At 33.9% G+C, this 17,478-nt stretch overlaps 1 protein-coding gene across 2 annotated transcripts; it reads right to left on the bottom strand.

Moving 5' to 3' along the window:
• Nucleotides 1-8: 8 nt before the first annotated feature.
• On the bottom strand, nucleotides 9-17,294 carry LOC144854801 (ATPase family AAA domain-containing protein 2-like). 2 transcript variants are annotated; one of them, XM_078712787.1, is made up of 23 exons: nucleotides 17,134-17,294; nucleotides 16,283-16,425; nucleotides 15,890-16,107; nucleotides 15,332-15,492; nucleotides 14,697-14,817; nucleotides 14,269-14,506; nucleotides 13,853-13,966; nucleotides 12,974-13,082; nucleotides 12,405-12,695; nucleotides 10,051-10,299; nucleotides 8,245-8,335; nucleotides 7,743-8,057; nucleotides 7,334-7,484; nucleotides 6,993-7,179; nucleotides 6,490-6,675; nucleotides 5,708-6,028; nucleotides 5,392-5,551; nucleotides 5,042-5,164; nucleotides 4,113-4,535; nucleotides 3,807-4,067; nucleotides 3,235-3,353; nucleotides 2,795-2,923; nucleotides 9-1,908 (listed from the first exon to the last, which is right to left on the bottom strand). In XM_078712787.1, the coding sequence occupies exons 1-23, from the start codon at nucleotides 17,239-17,241 to the stop codon at nucleotides 1,873-1,875; spliced, it is 4,254 nt and encodes a 1,417-aa protein (XP_078568913.1). In that variant the 5' UTR covers nucleotides 17,242-17,294; the 3' UTR covers nucleotides 9-1,872. The 2 variants fall into 2 exon arrangements, with proteins under 2 accessions (XP_078568913.1, XP_078568912.1); XM_078712786.1 differs by having other exon boundaries at nucleotides 3,807-4,535.
• Nucleotides 17,295-17,478: the final 184 nt, after the last annotated feature.

Genomic DNA, 17,478 nt, shown 5'->3' with positions numbered 1-17,478 from the left:
CAAATGAGCAAATATCCCACTCTCTCTTTATTGTACAATTTATACAAAAAGGCCATTGAACATGGAATGAGAAATCATCTCAACAGTAAACAATGCACACACACAAAATAATACACTTCTTAAGATGAAGTAGTTGATGAATGATGGAATGGCGGCAAACAATAGTATGACGATCTTAGCTCTACAATAGACACACCGCAATTATGTGAGCTAAGATACTCAACTGTATTCAAAATGCATGCAGCAATATTTTAGGACATGTACCACATCTATGCATTCAAGTGAAACCCTATTATGCAGCATTTTAATTTCCTGAGTCTTTGAATCAAGATGTGGGCGCTCTTGTTGAGGAGGAGGAGGAGGCCATTTTAGAATCACAAATTCATCATAGTTACTGTAGCCGATTCTCAGTACTGTATCTATCATTTTGTACAGTATCATACGCAAATGCTGTAAAATGTAACGCCAGTATCATAGGCCACAAGCCTAACCTTCACAGGTGTTCCATGTAATACATGTCACACTGTATTACAGAAATTGTCTATGATACTGGACATACAATGCCATATGTGAGATACAGTACAGATAATCAGGTGGTTACTGTCTACAACAATATCATCATCAAAGTATCAATAGTGTATTGATGGATTGAACACAACTAGAAAGAGTCCATCAGAGGGAATGTTATCTGTGATGGGGAAGTGATTCTGAGGTAGGCAAAACCAAATACTTTTAATAATAATACACTACTGACATTTGATGATTGTATGTGAAAAACCATTTCATTAGTAATTAGTAGTACTGCATTTACATTTGACAAAAATGTTTAAAAAATGTAAAATGAATAAGATACATTACATTACTATTGTAAAAATAAATTAAATTTATAGCAAATTGATAATACACATTATAATGTGACAAATTAAATGTTCTTGGTAATATTAAAAACAATAACATTCTTAAAATAAAAAAAAATTAAAAAAACATACATTTGTTATTTTTCTAAGTGTTGCAATAACTTTGAGGCGGTGAGGTAGTTATAATTAAGAATTTTTTTCCTTTGAAAACAAAATATAAAAGCAGCAATGTTTGTAACATCAAATGCAGATTATTGATTTAAACAAATACTTGTTGATTGCAAGTACATGCTTACAACTTAGCTACTGGTTTATAAATCTAACCGTTAGGTACTGGTTTAGTACTTAGCTACTGGTTTATAGAACTAATGCATGTGCACCATTGGGCACATACAGATAACTACAATATTTGTCCTGGAATTCATGTACGATATATATATATTAGGAGCCCTGATGTTTGACATAGAAGGTCTTAATTCAACAAGTATATTGGAAGACTTGCCAACAGAGCATTTACTGAGTACTAACATAATGATGTGAGAGAGCAAGTACTAAGTACATGTTTGAAAGACTTGCCCTTGCAACAACATTAGTACAATGTTAATGCTACTCGGGTGACTTATAGACATTATCTCTTGAGTACAACATTAATGTACACATTAAAGATTTGCTCAGCAGAAAATGTTGTATACAATGAGGTCTTTATTCAATTATTAATGTTGCTTAGGCTGAATAACAAAAATAGTTCCACTTCCAGGATTTGAAATTCTTTTCTAATGAGAGGCTTTAATATTATTAAGTATTAAGTATTACAATTGATGAGGGAGAGAATGCAAAACATAGCAATAGGGGTTTCAGTACTGATGATGGATTGTACATATTAAACAAAGACAAACAGAGAGACAAAGAGTTTTTCTACACCTGATAATTGTCTATAAATAAAAATAATTTCCTAGTGAACACTAAAATAAATTAAAAAGAACTGAAGTACTTGCAAGTTGAGCACATGCTTGTATCATCTGGCTAGTTTTAAGATCTCATTCTCCATATCCTAAAAGAAAATGAGTTAGCTTAGAAGCTTTGAAAAATATAGCATAACATATCATTTCAATTCACATTTTTCACATTTATTCAGCAATATATAGTTACATACATTATAAAAAAATAATGAGTAGGTGGACATATAATCATATAAAGAGAGTGACATGGTGGTTATCATACAAAGAGAGTGTGGTGGTTATCATACAAAGAGAGTGTGGTGGTTATCATACAAAGAGAGTGTGGTGGTTATCATACAAAGAGAGTGTGGTGGTTATCATACAAAGAGAGTGTGGTGGTTATAATACAAAGAGAGTGTGGTGGTTATCATACAAAGAGAGTGTGGTGGTTATCATACAAAGAGAGTGTGGTGGTTATCATACAAAGAGAGTGTGGTGGTTATCATACAAAGAGAGTGTGGTGGTTATCATACAAAGAGAGTGTGGTGGTTATCATACAAAGAGAATGTGGTGGTTATCATACAAAGAGAGTGTGGTGGGTATCATACAAAGAGAGTGTGGTGGTTATCATACAAAGAGAGTGACGTGGTGGTTATCATACAAAGAGAGTGGGGTGGTTATCATACAAAGAGAGTGTGGTGGTTATCATACAAAGAGAGTGTGGTGGTTATCATACAAAGAGAGTGTGGTGGTTATCATACAAAGAGAGTGTGGTGGTTATCATACAAAGAGAGTGGGGTGGTTATCATACAAAGAGAGTGTGGTGGTTATCATGCAAAGAGAGTGACGTGGTGGTTATCATACAAAGAGAGTGTGGTGGTTATCGCAAGAAGTAGAACCAATCACATTAAAAACATTGTTTTGGAAATTCATCTATATCTTTAACGCACAGGCTCAATGAAAGAGAGACACCACGTAGAATATTAGAAATGAACTTACCTGGGTTAAGTTTGTTTTATCGTAATCCCTACGATGGAGGTAGATACACTGACTGAGGGCGCTGTGTAACCTTTCAAGTCTGCTTACTGTATAGTTGACAGTCAAACTGACAGCTAATTCTAACAATTTCTGTAATTATTAATTTTTAAGACATTTTTTAAAATGTGTAACTTCCTTATATAGGCTTTAACAAAAATATGTAACTGCAACCCTGCCTGTGATGGAGGAAAATGGTAAAAATGTGTGAAAAGCGTCAAAGTAAAGCATTTCGCAAGATGACAACCTAACTGATGATGATGTTACATTGGTTTGTGTAATTGTTCAATTAATTGTATTTGCAGGACCCTTATAGGAAACTGTTTTTGTTCCTTCTTCCATGTGGCATGTTCCATTGCAAAATTGTTTATTGCCAAGTAAATGTCCAAATGCAATCTATATACCTGTAATTTGACAACATCAACAACCAATTCTGGTAAAGGTTCTTCTAAAATCTGCAGCGCCCTCTGGGCTGTTTTACTAGCCCCACGTGACCTAGTCATACGTACAGTTATTGGAGTCACTGAAAATAATAACAATAAATGTGATATGCCGTTATGGACCTTATTGAGGAAGAACATACAGAAGATGTATTGTCCCCCAAAAACATGAAAAATGAAGATTAATTAAATAATACTTTGAATAGGTTATTTTGTAGTTTAATAAAGTGAATCACTTCTGTAGAAAAAAAATATTTTCACTTATAAAATGACAAATTAATGGTTAAATTCAACCAAAACACATTGGCTGACAGCTGCCAATTTGACTATTTTTGCCTTAAACTACAGTTTCTTCAGATAAATAATTTTTTTTTTGATCCAATTTTTTGTGAAAATGGATAATTATTATGTGACATTAAAATGGCATATTCAACAAAAAAAATATTTTTTCAGGGGACACATCTTTAACAAAAGTGTAATAACTATCAAATCTAATAATCATAAATGAAATTCAAATAATAAAGACAATTACTGACCACGCTCACTGTCTTCCAATTCTACTTCTTCTTCTTCATTACATTCCGTAGAATGTTCTTCCTTCTTTGATTCTTTATCACATTCCTCATTAGGTTGTTGTAATACTTCAGGTCCATTTGTTACAATTGCTGTATCAACATCCTGAATAGGGTGTAATATTGGTGGATCAGCACCACTAGAGTGTGATGACATCTCAGCCTCATTAGGTTCAACTGTTCCATTCTCACACACAGTATGTGGTTCATCCTCACACACAGTATGTGGTTCATCCTCACACACAGTATGTGATTCATTCTCACACACAGTATGTGGTTCAATAGCATTTGCACTTTCTGGTTTATTATCCCTGAGAGCCTTTACAGGACTCACGGCAGAGGGTCTACGTAGATTTCTAAACCGCGTCCTGTGAGGGCGTTCATTATCTGTATCTTCCTCTTCCTTTTCATCCTCCTCTTTTTCTTCGGTATCTTTTTCTTCAAAAGTTTCCGTTAATTTTCTTTTTCTGTTTGATGGTATAAATCCACGTGCCCATGCAGAACGCCGTCGCCTTTTTCGGCGCATACCGCTGCTTCTCAATTCATATTCGTCTGTCAACACATCTGACATAGTGGGCGTGTCTTGGGAAGCTGGCGAATGCGTATGTGCACGATTCATTAATCGGTTTACGGATGTCTTTTTTTTAGGCGACACTCTGAAAAAATCTGGTATATGCTTGGTGGGACTATCACCTATAATGTGAAATTTTAAGAAAAGTTAAGTTATTTAACACATTCAATATAATTGCAATAAGTTCATAGAAAGGAAGGTAGTGTGTCGATATAGGAATGTTGGTTAAGCATCCTATGTGCAACTTTTGCTTTTACTCTACACCTCTGTTAACTATACTTGTTATGTAGACAAAGTGAAAAGATAACTAAATACCCTCAAATCAATTCTACTTCTTAAAGTTGTATTGTCTCCAAAAAACATGAAAAATGAAGATTAATAAAATCAGGCTTTAAATAGGCAATTTTACAGTTTTAATAAAGTTATTGAAATATTTTTTTATATTTTTCCGGGGGACAATATGTCAAAGCAGATTCCTGTTTATTTTATATTTGTCAGTATTGTTAAATAGGCCTATACTGTTTCAGGCAGAAAGCAGGCAACATTGTTTCTTACTTCGAGTGCTCAAAGGTTTGACATGTCAAATGACAAATCAGGCGCAAGTTTATTTTCAAGATTCAAATGTTACCTCTGTTTTTTCTGGAATGCATGATGTCAACACATGACTTTTCAAATTCTGAGTTCATCTCTACGTCTATTATTGTATAAGCTGTGTCTTTCAACTCACATGCTCTGAATCTTATAATCCTATCTGAAATAACAAATGTGTACATGTTCAGAAAGTGTAAATCATTTTATAAAAATAATCGGTCTTATCAATTCAATTAGGTTCAATCAAGGGGCAAAGGTTCTGGTGGATAAGGAACAATAAACCGTAGGTCCAGAGCATCTAGCTCATGTGTAGTTTAAAGAACCTAGTACATCTTTGGATACAAGTTATTTGCAATAAATGTTATTGAAAGACGCTGCTGTACCAACCTGCAGGATTTCTGTCTGGATTATACTCCAGTGCGTTGCTACAGATAAGGTCAATGTCCTCTAAGAACTGTTTTGCACATGTGTACTTCTTCATGTTAATCTTTGACATCATGGTAGCTAGATCCATCGGCGTCTTTACCACTTCTTCATAGTCAGGAACCTAGAAATAGAAACATTTAAAATTACATTTTTCATGTTAGTTTTGAACATCATGAATAATATTTTTCATTTTTACATCATGGTGGCTACATTCATATATTTTGATTGATGTTTCCAAACTAGAAAGTAATGTTTCAAGTTAAGAATAAAGTATTACCTCTTCTGGATCTACAGGGTGAGCAAATACCCTAAATTTCTTTTCTTTGGCAAGTCTAGACACCACATCACGCAGGAACAATCGTAATTCTCTAAGCTGACTCTCCTCAAACTTCTCAAGTCTGTCTAGTTCAGTTTGGTTCATACGCTTTGGTTCAGGCGCTGGGGCTACAGGCAGTTCTATCAAAGCCCTTGTTGCTGCTTTCTTCTTTCTTGGAGGTGCTCTGGATGCCTGCTGGATTATCAACTCCTTCAGGAACTCTCTCCTTTCCGCTTCAGTTGGATATTTTACTCGGAATTTGGTGCTAAATAATTCATCAATCTGAAAAAGACCCGATAAATATTACTAAACACTTATTACATCTTTGCTAAGTTGCTGTTATTGCTATAGAAGAAGATTTCCGTTTTATTTTGAGAAATAAATGTATTTTGAAGTGAATTGGTCATAATATTGATATCACTGTCCAGGTTGCAAGGTATAATCGTAATCATAACCAATGCATCCAAATTTACATTTGTAAGTTGCTTAACTTGTCATTTATAAGTTGCTTAACTTGTTTACATTTGTAAGTTGCTTAACTTGTTCACAATTGTAAGTTGCTTAACTTGTCTAAAATTCAACAAGTCAATAAGCTGCAGTGCAGTGCTCTGTTTCTAAAGCCAGTTAACATTGCTAAACATATGAAATGAGATGTGCCCATATATGGACATAATGATGTCATATCACTAACATATTTAGGCACATCACACTTAACTAGTTTGATAGTGTAGACAGAGCCTTACCTCTTCTGGGATGTTTTCATCACTTGATTCGGACGTAGCAAGTAACAAGATGGGTGTGGTTGATGGTAGATCTTCTAGCAAGGTCAGGAATGTGGCTTTCATGGTTTCTGTACAAGCTGACCACCATTGAACAACGTGGGGCAAGTAGATTACACTTGGGCAAGTACGTCGCGCTTCACGAAACACCTACAGAAGATAACCATTCATATTTATATATATATATCATTCATTTTTAGTTTTTTATTATTTTAAGGTTAATTGTACATGTGTAATCATTGTGCAGTACAAGACACAGTCCAATTAACATTCTACATATCGCCATACAATTAATTATTTTAAAAATTCATTAAAATCATACCTTTTTGCCGAGGCATATATTAATGAAGTATAAAGTAGAAACTAAAACTACCAATTCTGTGACTAGTTCTTTGAGAACTTTTAGTGGATTAAAAAATCTTTTTAAAGTTGTTATAGATGAAAAAAAAAAAATTATATTATATCACCTGAGCACATGATTCTTCTGGGGACTTGGCAGTGACAGCATAGAGGGCTGGGAGATCTAGACAGTGCACTGGTAAATGCTCCATATTATGTAGCAACGCTGGCGCTAAATGTGAACTTTGACCCAAGTGACGTGCTCCTGTTATCAGGATTCGAGGTTGATATGTTGATGGTGTGTTATAGGCTGATCTGTAAGAAAAAAAACCCTAATATTTCAAATACAACTGTTTCTAATACAATACCAATTTCTTACACACAGTAAGTAAATGTGAAACCTGATTTTTTTATGCCTGTAAAAATCTCTACATCACTGCATTTTAAAATCTTCCAAACACTGACTTACAAGGCAAAGTTAAGAAACGGGTTAATTGGTCCATTGAGTTCAGTTGTTGACCTACGACCTTTATTGTTGTCATATATACTAGGAGCATCATCATCACTGTATTCATCATCATTCAATAACGCCATGGCAACGCTTGATGCATCTGAAGAACCTGTATATATTGAAATAAAAATAAAACAATTTTGTATTTTAACAAGATTATTTATACTTTCTCTTCTAAAATGTATTACAAAATAATTATTTATATTAACAAAAAAATTTGTTTTATAATTTTTTTACTTCATTCATTATTATTGGTATAAAAAATAATCCATATAAAAATACTAAATCTGGTATGAAAATTATTATATTATTATTACCAATGTCATGCATTTTGTATACCAAAATAAAAAGGAGACACAGTATTTACCCTTCATATCAAGACCAGATCTTTTTTTCCATGACTGTGGGAAAACCTTACGTGTAAGGTCTACAAGTTGTTGCAAACTACATTCTAGCAGCGGCCTTACAACAACCGATAAACCTCTACCGGGAGAACTGACCGCCCTCTGTGAAGCTGGTACAATGATTTGCATAGCATGGTGGAAATCTCTAGCTGTGATCTGTATTTGGCTGAGGTCTAGTTGTAGTTTTTCTTTGGATGCATAGATTTGTGGATACTGACGTCTTAGTGCTTGTAATGCTGCTTCTGTACATAATGCCTTCACATCGGCACCACAATAACCTGCAATAATTCATTAACATATTAAGTACAACAACATATTAAATACATTATCATTATTATTTTAAATACATTAACATATTAAATACATTATCATTATTATTTTAAATACATTAGCATATTAAATTAAAAAATGTAAACAGAATTATGAACAAATGATTGTCGACAACGTTTATCAACAACAACTCACCAACAGATTTTTCCGCAACCTCGTTGATAAACCTTTCAGATAATTTGGGATTCCATTCTTTGGTATGAATTGATAGGATTTGACTGCGAGCCTGTGAAAGATTTTTAAAAAAATAACAAAATGTATATTATCGTTTCTATTTTATAAATAGGACTAACTAGTTTAAAATTTGTTGGATGCTATGATTTTACTTTATTAGTTATCCGCTTGGTATACCAAGCGGATAACTCCTTGTAATTGTATGAGATCAATATTTTTTTTCTGTATTATTCTTCTTTCCTTCCTTCCTTTTTGTGATTCGTGTTCCTCTAAAATGTGTAAACATAACATTTCATAACTTTGACAACATATGGGCATTTACGTGAAGTTGTGCACCTCCTATTTTTGAATGACGTCATAGTTGCGCAACGTGACTTATGCGCAATTTTATGAATTTCAATGATTGATCATAGATTAAAAACCAAAAGTCATTTAGTATTGACACTTTGACAAAATTTAAGTCATATCAGGGGCAAACTTTCTACGGATTAAAAATGGCATGTTTGACAAGAAGTTACGCGCGCACGCGCATTTAAAATTTCAAAATGCGCAAAATTAATTTCTAATCAACTTTTTACGCGTTTCTTGTCATTTTGAGCATGTCAAAAATTCCCACGGGCGCGCAATTTTTTATGCGCGCGGTGCGCACGTAGCGTTAAAAACATATTTTTTTCTCTTGAATTATATTTTTCAAGCCTTTCCCAGTGATTTTGAAAACAATTTAGACCTTTTCCAGTTTAAATAACGCCATACGAACACGTTGAATTAGACAATTCGTGCGCGTTTTTTATGAAAAAGCTTAAAAAATCGTCAAAATTATGTCTTTTTTTAAACAGTCATAGTTTCTAAAGTAAACCGTTAACCGTTTATTTTTATTACAAAATCTAGAAGTTGATGAGTTGTAGATATCGGATCATGCATCAATAAGGCTAAAAAAACATTGTGACGTCATCGTATGGCCACACGAATGTAAAATATAGGATTTTTGTCTCTTTCGTTATTGCTCATCACATTCAATGGAGCGCATCGCGCTTATCTGTATTCCTTTTTCTCCTACATTTATATATTGTGTAGGTCAATCAACTTTCTTTAGCATGAGATAAAAATATTTTAATTTTTATGACGTCATCATGCCTAAAAATTTTAATTACGTGGGTCATTAATTTCATCTTTACAGTAAATTTTAATCTGTAATAGCTCGTAAGAATAAAATGTGATAATCACGATTAAAACGTTTTCTGGAAGCTATTGGATTGTAGATACGAATTCATGTAAACATTTTGCCAATCGGATGTTGTGATGTCATCATATGGCCAGTTGAATAAAAAAAGTCGTATTTTCATATTTTGCGTAATAGTTCATCACATTTAAAAGGGTGCGCATCTATATTTTACGTATTCAAATTTCTTCTACACGTTAATATGTTGTTCCTGAGATAATTTCCTTCTGAAATTGCTATCTAAGTGTTTCATTTTGATACCGTCGCCATGTTAAAAATTGGAATAAATGGCGGGTCCCGTAATTTCACCTATTCTACACTGTATGTAATATGTATACAGCTTATACTGTTTGCATGTATATACTATATGACACAAAATTCAGCACTAACAGCATGTCATATTCTTCAGTTCTTGTCATAATGCCATAATCTTTATCTGTGTGCAATATTCCAACGTATGACGTGCACGTGGCGTTTGTCGTGGTGCGGATAACTAACTCGTCAAAGTGACGAGTTTCATGTCTAGTTTTATTTATTTATGTTGTTACCTCTTTTGAAGGAAGCGGAAACAGAAACTCTCTGTCAAAACGTCCTGGTCTTCTCAATGCAGGATCAATAGAATCAATCCGATTGGTGGCGCCTATCACGACAATCTCTCCCCGGCTATCAAGCCCATCCATTAATGCTAGCAATGTTGACACAATGGAGCTGTGAATTTGGTCCTGTCTACTGGAACGTACAGGAGCTAAGCCATCAATCTCATCAAAGAATATTATTGCAGGACGCATCGTGTAGGCCTAAAAGATGATAGAATTCACACTAAATATTATTGCAGGACGCATCGTGCAGGCCTAAAAGATGATAGAATTCACACTAATATTATTGCAGGATGCATCGTGTAGGCCTAAAAGATGTAGTGATAGAATTCACACTAAATATTATTGCAGGATGCATCGTGTAGGCCTAAAAGATGTAGTGATAGAATTCACACTAAATATTATTGCAGGATGCATCGTGTAGGCCTAAAAGATGATAGAATTCACACTAAATATTATTGCAGGACGCATCGTGCAGGCCTAAAAGATGATAGAATTCACACTAATATTATTGCAGGATGCATCGTGTAGGCCTAAAAGATGTAGTGATAGAATTCACACTAAATATTATTGCAGGATGCATCGTGTAGGCCTAAAAGATGATAGAATTCACACTAAATATTATTGCAGGACGCATCGTGCAGGCCTAAAAGATGATAGAATTCACACTAATATTATTGCAGGATGCATCGTGTAGGCCTAAAAGATGTAGTGATAGAATTCACACTAAATATTATTGCAGGATGCATCGTGTAGGCCTAAAAGATGTAGTGATAGAATTCACACTAAATATTATTGCAGGATGCATCGTGTAGGCCTAAAAGATGTAGTGATAGAATTCACACTAAATATTATTGCAGGATGCATCGTGTAGGCCTAAAAGATGTAGTGATAGAATTCACACTAAATATTATTGCAGGATGCATCGTGTAGGCCTAAAAGATGTAGTGATAGAATTCACACTAAATATTATTGCAGGATGCATCGTGTAGGCCTAAAAGATGATAGAATTCACACTAAATATTATTGCAGGATGCATCGTGCAGGCCTAAAAGATGATAGAATTCACACTAAATATTATTGCAGGACGCATCGTGCAGGCCTAAAAGATGATAGAATTCACACTAATATTATTGCAGGATGCATCGTGTAGGCCTAAAAGATGTAGTGATAGAATTCACACTAAATATTATTGCAGGATGCATCGTGTAGGCCTAAAAGATGATAGAATTCACACTAAATATTATTGCAGGACGCATCGTGCAGGCCTAAAAGATGATAGAATTCACACTAATATTATTGCAGGATGCATCGTGTAGGCCTAAAAGATGTAGTGATAGAATTCACACTAAATATTATTGCAGGATGCATCGTGTAGGCCTAAAAGATGTAGTGATAGAATTCACACTAAATATTATTGCAGGATGCATCGTGTAGGCCTAAAAGATGATAGAATTCACACTAAATATTATTGCAGGACGCATCGTGCAGGCCTAAAAGATGATAGAATTCACACTAATATTATTGCAGGATGCATCGTGTAGGCCTAAAAGATGTAGTGATAGAATTCACACTAAATATTATTGCAGGATGCATCGTGTAGGCCTAAAAGATGATAGAATTCACACTAAATATTATTGCAGGACGCATCGTGCAGGCCTAAAAGATGATAGAATTCACACTAATATTATTGCAGGATGCATCGTGTAGGCCTAAAAGATGTAGTGATAGAATTCACACTAAATATTATTGCAGGATGCATCGTGTAGGCCTAAAAGATGTAGTGATAGAATTCACACTAAATATTATTGCAGGATGCATCGTGTAGGCCTAAAAGATGTAGTGATAGAATTCACACTAAATATTATTGCAGGATGCATCGTGTAGGCCTAAAAGATGTAGTGATAGAATTCACACTAAATATTATTGCAGGATGCATCGTGTAGGCCTAAAAGATGTAGTGATAGAATTCACACTAAATATTATTGCAGGATGCATCGTGTAGGCCTAAAAGATGATAGAATTCACACTAAATATTATTGCAGGATGCATCGTGCAGGCCTAAAAGATGATAGAATTCACACTAAATATTATTTCAGTCTTTTTTAATCATTTATTCCTTTCATCCAACATCATAATCACTTGACAAATTACATATTAAGGCATACAGTACTGTCATTCTATCAAACTTTATTTATTTTCTTTTCCACATCTTTCAGTCTTTCATTACTAAATATATACTGGTTATACATTTGATCACTTTCATACTTGTTGTATTAAATGCATAGAAACATGAAATAACTAACCTGGTCAAAGAGGAGTCTCAATTGTCTCTCTGATTCTCCAACCCACTTGCTGAGGCAATCAGCTCCTTTCCTCATAAAGAAAGATACATGCTTATCCCCATGCCGGCATTCATTTGCTAAGGCTCTTGCAACTAAGGTTTTGCCTGTACCTGGGGGGCCATGGAAGAGTACTCCCCTGGGTGGGGTGATCTTAAAACGTTCAAACACCTCTGGGTATAGTAAAGGAAACACCACCATTTCTTTAAGTGCTTGAACATGTTTACCAAGGCCACCAACATTTTCAAATGTAACCTAATAAAAAAAAACATGAAATAATATGAAAGGAAAAAGACTTGTTTTGAACTGTAAAAGTAAAACATTGATTCAATATAAACTAGTCCTAGAGACAACAGTCAACTCTCTCAATGCCGGACACTCTTGGACTGGTCTAATTTGGGTTTCTTTTTGAATGGTAACAAGAATTTAAGACCTTTTGGCAACAAGACATGTCTGGTTTTGAGACAGTTTCTGCTTTTGAGAGAGTTTCTGGTTTTGAGAGTCGACAGTATTAAGAAAATGAATAATATTACCGATGAATCAATAGTCATAGGATCGATGTCTGCCAAACTACTACCTATCTTCTGACGATCTTTCATTACACCTGTGAGGTCATCAGGTGCCAGATTCATTGGGAGGCATCTGAAATGAAAACCAGTCATTAAGTAAAATATTTGTGAAACTAAAAAAAACACATGATTCTCCCTTTCTTAAACTATATTCCTATTTTTAATTCTATATATTTACAAATTACATATATATGTAATATATTCAGGTTGAAATTAACAGACCGTTAGGATAGAGTGCTCAATACCAAGGTAGAGCATATGTAATATATGTATAGATAGAGTGCTCAATACCAAGGTAGAGCATATGTAATATATGTATATATTGGTCTGTTTTTTTCCATTTTTGTCATCCGTTTTTTGTGTTTGTATCGTTCCTATTAAGTGTTGAGGGCCTCATGCATGTCAGCCTCAGCTGTTATAGATAGATAGATAAAATTTTATTCATCATAAAATAAATAAAATTACATTATGAAAATTGTCTTCCTTGGCAAGAATATAAATATAAAAAGACCATATATAACATATTTAAAATACTTATAAAACAAATTACACAAAAATATTTATAATATACTGTACAGGTATGAATAGTGAAGGCATCGGTATTACAAATTTCTCTTATGAGTCACCCTCATTAAACAAAGTTTAATAATAAAAAAAAAATTGACTCATTTAGTATAATACTATAGATATGGAATGCAGTAGCATATATGTGTTATTAATTAATGATTATAACAACCAAAAAAAAATGACAACAATTTATTCTAAACATTCTCAAAATGAACCATATGGGATTTTCACTATAGGGATATTAAAACAGCTATAAATAATTGTTAAAAATGTCACCTCATTCTAGCCTTTGCCATGCTTTTCTTTTTCCTCCGTTCAAATCTGCGTTCATCATCAGACGAGTCAGAACTTGTGGAAGAACGATTGTGAGTGGCATGACGTCGCCTCATTCTGAAAAAACAATCACATAAACAGTTATGCTCTAAAAATTGTAAAGATTTACTCTCTCCATCAAATTTCATTCTTCTTGAAGCAATTTGAGATTGAGAGCTGGATTAATGGGAAAGAATGAGTTTGAGACATCATATACATCTTGTTTGTTTCATAATTGTGTTTGGTTGATTTAAAAATGTCTTTGTCTCAAACAAAGCTCTGTAATTGTCTTCACTGTCACTACTATGCGTCTGTAAAAGCCATAATAACAATTTTCATTGATAATCTTTAAAAATAAAGTGGAGACGTCGAAACCTTACCTCTTAACAGGGCTCCTGACTGGTGTAGATGGTCCTGGCTTGCGTCGGCGGTAACTTCTAAAAGGGGAACATGCGCCACCATCAAATAGTGACGACCTTTTGTTCCTCTTTTTGTGGGCTTCTATTGGAACTTCAAACCGCTTCGTGACTGATCTTTTTGTTCGTAGACTGTAATTTGATTGTTGAGGGCGCACCTCTTCTTCTTCCTCCTCCTCATCTGAGCTATCATCTGAAGAATCTTTAAATATTTAAAATTTAAATTCACAATGTTGAATGTATAAATATACTTTTAAAATATTTAATATTCATTCATAAATTTTTTTTTTTTTTATTCATCTATCATTTTAAAAAAAGTCATTGATGGAGAGGACAAACATAGTGTTGACCATATTTGGGCAGGGGTGGGAAACAGTAAACAACTTGCTTACCATCACTATCATCTGAGCTTCCATCTGACGATCCAGATCCCTTTTCTAAAGCATCCTGCTTTTTCCTTGCCAAGATGTGACGTCGTTTCACACGAGAGTACATATCCATGCTTTCCAACTCCTAATTTTATAGATATAAACATCATATACTTTGTAAAAGTAAAAAAAAAAAATACATATTTAAGTATTAAATAGAGAAGTATGGAGAAAGAAAGACTGTCATGGACCTGCCAAAAAGGTAAATATGTATATATATTTTTAAAAACGTTAATTAAAAAACCCTATAAAAATGCAATTATGGTTTAAGGAATTTGTTAATATTCTTAATGTATCATTGGCTTAGAGTACTATTATCACTGGTACCATGCCAATGAGTAGTGCCATTATCTACTGGCTTTCCTTCTTGTATTGGTAACGGAATACATCAGCACTAATACTAATGCTTCCTTCTTCAATAAATAATCACTCCATAAGTATTTAATGGTTTTCATTTAATTTCATTGACATAAATTTGAATACAGAATACTGAAAATCTTTATTTGTCCATTATCATATAAAATAATAATAGAAATTCTTCTTAAAGACTGGCAAATATATATTAGTCAAATTAAAAAAAATGTTAAAAATCTATTTACCCCATCTTCATCACTTGCAGCCTCTCCTTCGTTATTAGCACCCTCCTCTTCTTCTTCTTCTTCCTCATCTCTTTCCTCCACTTCTTCATCTTCTTGGTCCTCCTCATCTTCATCTGTTGGTCCTGTTGCTAAGTTTATTCCTCCACTCATCATTAAGTCCCCTGTACAAAAATAAGATTTAGTATGAAGAGAACACAAGCGTAATAAAGATGTATTGTCCCCAAAAATCATGAAAAATGAAGATTAATAAAACCAGACTTCGAATAGGCCATTTGGTAGTAGAAACAAAGATGGAACCAAAATGATGGTTTCACTTAGATAAAAGGCAAAAAAAAACAAACAAACAGCTTTAACCAAAAATCCATTGTCTGACAATTAGACTATTTTTACTTTAAATTATAATTTTTTCTGGTAAATTATTTTTTTTTCAATCCAATTTTTTGGTTAAAGTTAATAACTATTAAGTGAAATTAAAATGGCATATTCAACAAAAAATGTAAAAAAATATATTTTCCCTATGTACAAACTTAATTAGATGCCAAGCCAAAGCTGTCTTACCCAGTAGTTTAGTATTCATTGTGTTGTAGACTTGACGACGGCTACGACCACTTCTTCTTATTCGCACCGAATCTTCAACCTCTTCATCTTTCATACTCGTACCGTTCACCTGATTCCGTCTCTGTAACCGCCAATTTTTTCTTGTTACCGTGTGATTGCTGTAAATACTCTCTCCACTATCTTCATCCCGATTTACACGTCTTTTTATTTTACTTTTTCTAAAAAATTAATTTTTGTTTATGTCAAAATAAATATTTTTCTTCAACATTTTTAAATATAAATGTATAAATGTCCTTTTATTAATTACTGTATATTCATATACTTGTTCTCTAATTCATTTCCATTTTACAATGAATAATAAAAATAAATCTTGAACAAAGCAAAATATTTTACTTCAATGTGGGTGGGTTTTCCTCGTTATTTTCCGGTGCATGTGTACAATTTACTTGTTGATGTTTTTCATTATTCTCAATTCTGCTAATCCGGCGTCTTTTTCTTTCTGACATAACAATTTCAGGACTACTATCATCTTCATCCTACAGACAAATTATGTTTTGTAAGCTTCATTAGAAATTATAATTTAATAAAATTTATTGCCATAATATTTTGTTGTATTTGTTTTTTCATAAATCATTAAATATGAGTATACACAGTAGAACTGGAAATTTTAATAAAACCTCACCGTTCGTTATTAATTGGTAATACCAATCCCGACATGGATGGGCGGTCCTAGCTAGCTACTAGGACCTACTAGGTAGGTAGTCGAGCCCAATAATATTGTAAACGTCCCAGAACCTCTCCTGCTGAGTAGGCTAGACCTAACTATCTTTAGCTAGTCTAGTTTTTAGGGCCTCTACTCTAGCCTAGCTGTAGGGCCTAGTTAGTAGGGGCCTAGCCTCCTTCCTACTCTAGCTAGGGCCTAGGCTAGGCCTAGCCCTACCTAGAGTTTTAAGTTTATTTGCTTATTAATTAGCCTAGGCCTAGTGTAGCCTAGCTAGGCCTAACTAAATATATATACTTTCTAATTTACGTCATACTTAAATAGGCCTACAGAGAGTTTCCAGTTAGGCTAGGCCTACCAACAAGCCTTCGTAAAGCAAGATTTCTACTCGAATCCATCTTGCTGGTCGGCCAAAAATATGGAGAGCTCCACCAATCGACAAAGGCTTAGCAAGGCCTTGTCCCGTTTTGACGAGCCTACACACAGACAGTCAGATAGGGTAGGAAGATTGCACTAAGAATACCTGATTTCCTTGTAATCCTGATCGTCTACTAACTCTTAAACTCCTCAAGCTAATAAAGGCCGATCCTTCGTCATCTTCAACACATTCATTATGTCTCGTTTTCACCATTTTAGTTAGGTTTTATGTAAAGCATACTCAACATTTTCCATCGTCAGTTTTTGTGTGTGGTGAGGAGATATAGAGGAGACAAAGGCCGTTTTACTCAAGTATCATAACTAATAATAAAGTAGTTTAATTATCGACAACCATAAATTTGACTATTAAATTATAAAAGGCATTCTAATATAATAAATGTACACAAACGGTTTAATTAAAATATAGAATGAAGTAGTTTTGCTCAGACTT

This window comes from Antedon bifida, chromosome 10 (genome assembly GCF_963402885.1).
Source record: "Antedon bifida chromosome 10, ecAntBifi1.1, whole genome shotgun sequence".
Lineage (NCBI taxonomy): Eukaryota > Metazoa > Echinodermata > Crinoidea > Comatulida > Antedonidae > Antedon > Antedon bifida.
Note: the sequence above shows the minus strand (reverse complement) of the source record. Positions and strands in the feature narration are given on the sequence as shown.